The following is a 420-nucleotide window of genomic DNA, read 5'->3' on the forward strand; positions in this document are numbered from 1 at the left end:
ACTTAAAGTTTTACTAAACTATTAATTATAGCATCACAGTTAGCAAGAAAACGGAGAATCTTTTGAAAGAAAGGGAGATTCTCATTGGCGAGATGGAAACTATGCGACAACGCGTGAAAAATATATCCTGTTACGCAGAGGAGCTTGAACAAAAGAATAACGATATCAATCAACGAATGACAGAGATGCAGGAAACTATTGGCATGCAAATGAATGAAATCTCACGAGAAAAAGGTGTCCGAGAGAAATTAGAAATTGAGGTGCAACAACTTCAAAAAGAAATCATTATAAAAAAGAACGAACTAGAGGTAAAGTGTTAAAAATTATTATCAATAAAGCTCGGACTATCCGTTGATTGACGTACCGATTCCAGTTGATTGTAGCGCATTCCTCATGATTCTCCCTACTACCACTTATCCG

At 36.2% G+C, this 420-nt stretch overlaps 1 protein-coding gene across 1 annotated transcript; it reads left to right on the forward strand.

The window, feature by feature from the left end:
* Positions 1 to 26: 26 nt before the first annotated feature.
* LOC108745287 lies at positions 27 to 308 on the forward strand (the record flags this gene model as incomplete). Its single annotated transcript, XM_018490899.1, has 1 exon — positions 27 to 308. A coding segment is annotated over one exon (282 nt), but the record flags the coding sequence as incomplete, so codon positions are not given.
* Between the last annotated feature and the right edge of the window lie 112 nt (positions 309 to 420).

The sequence above is a fragment of the Trachymyrmex septentrionalis genome, unplaced genomic scaffold (assembly GCF_001594115.1).
Source record: "Trachymyrmex septentrionalis isolate Tsep2-gDNA-1 unplaced genomic scaffold, Tsep1.0 C3316231, whole genome shotgun sequence".
Classification (NCBI taxonomy): domain Eukaryota; kingdom Metazoa; phylum Arthropoda; class Insecta; order Hymenoptera; family Formicidae; genus Trachymyrmex; species Trachymyrmex septentrionalis.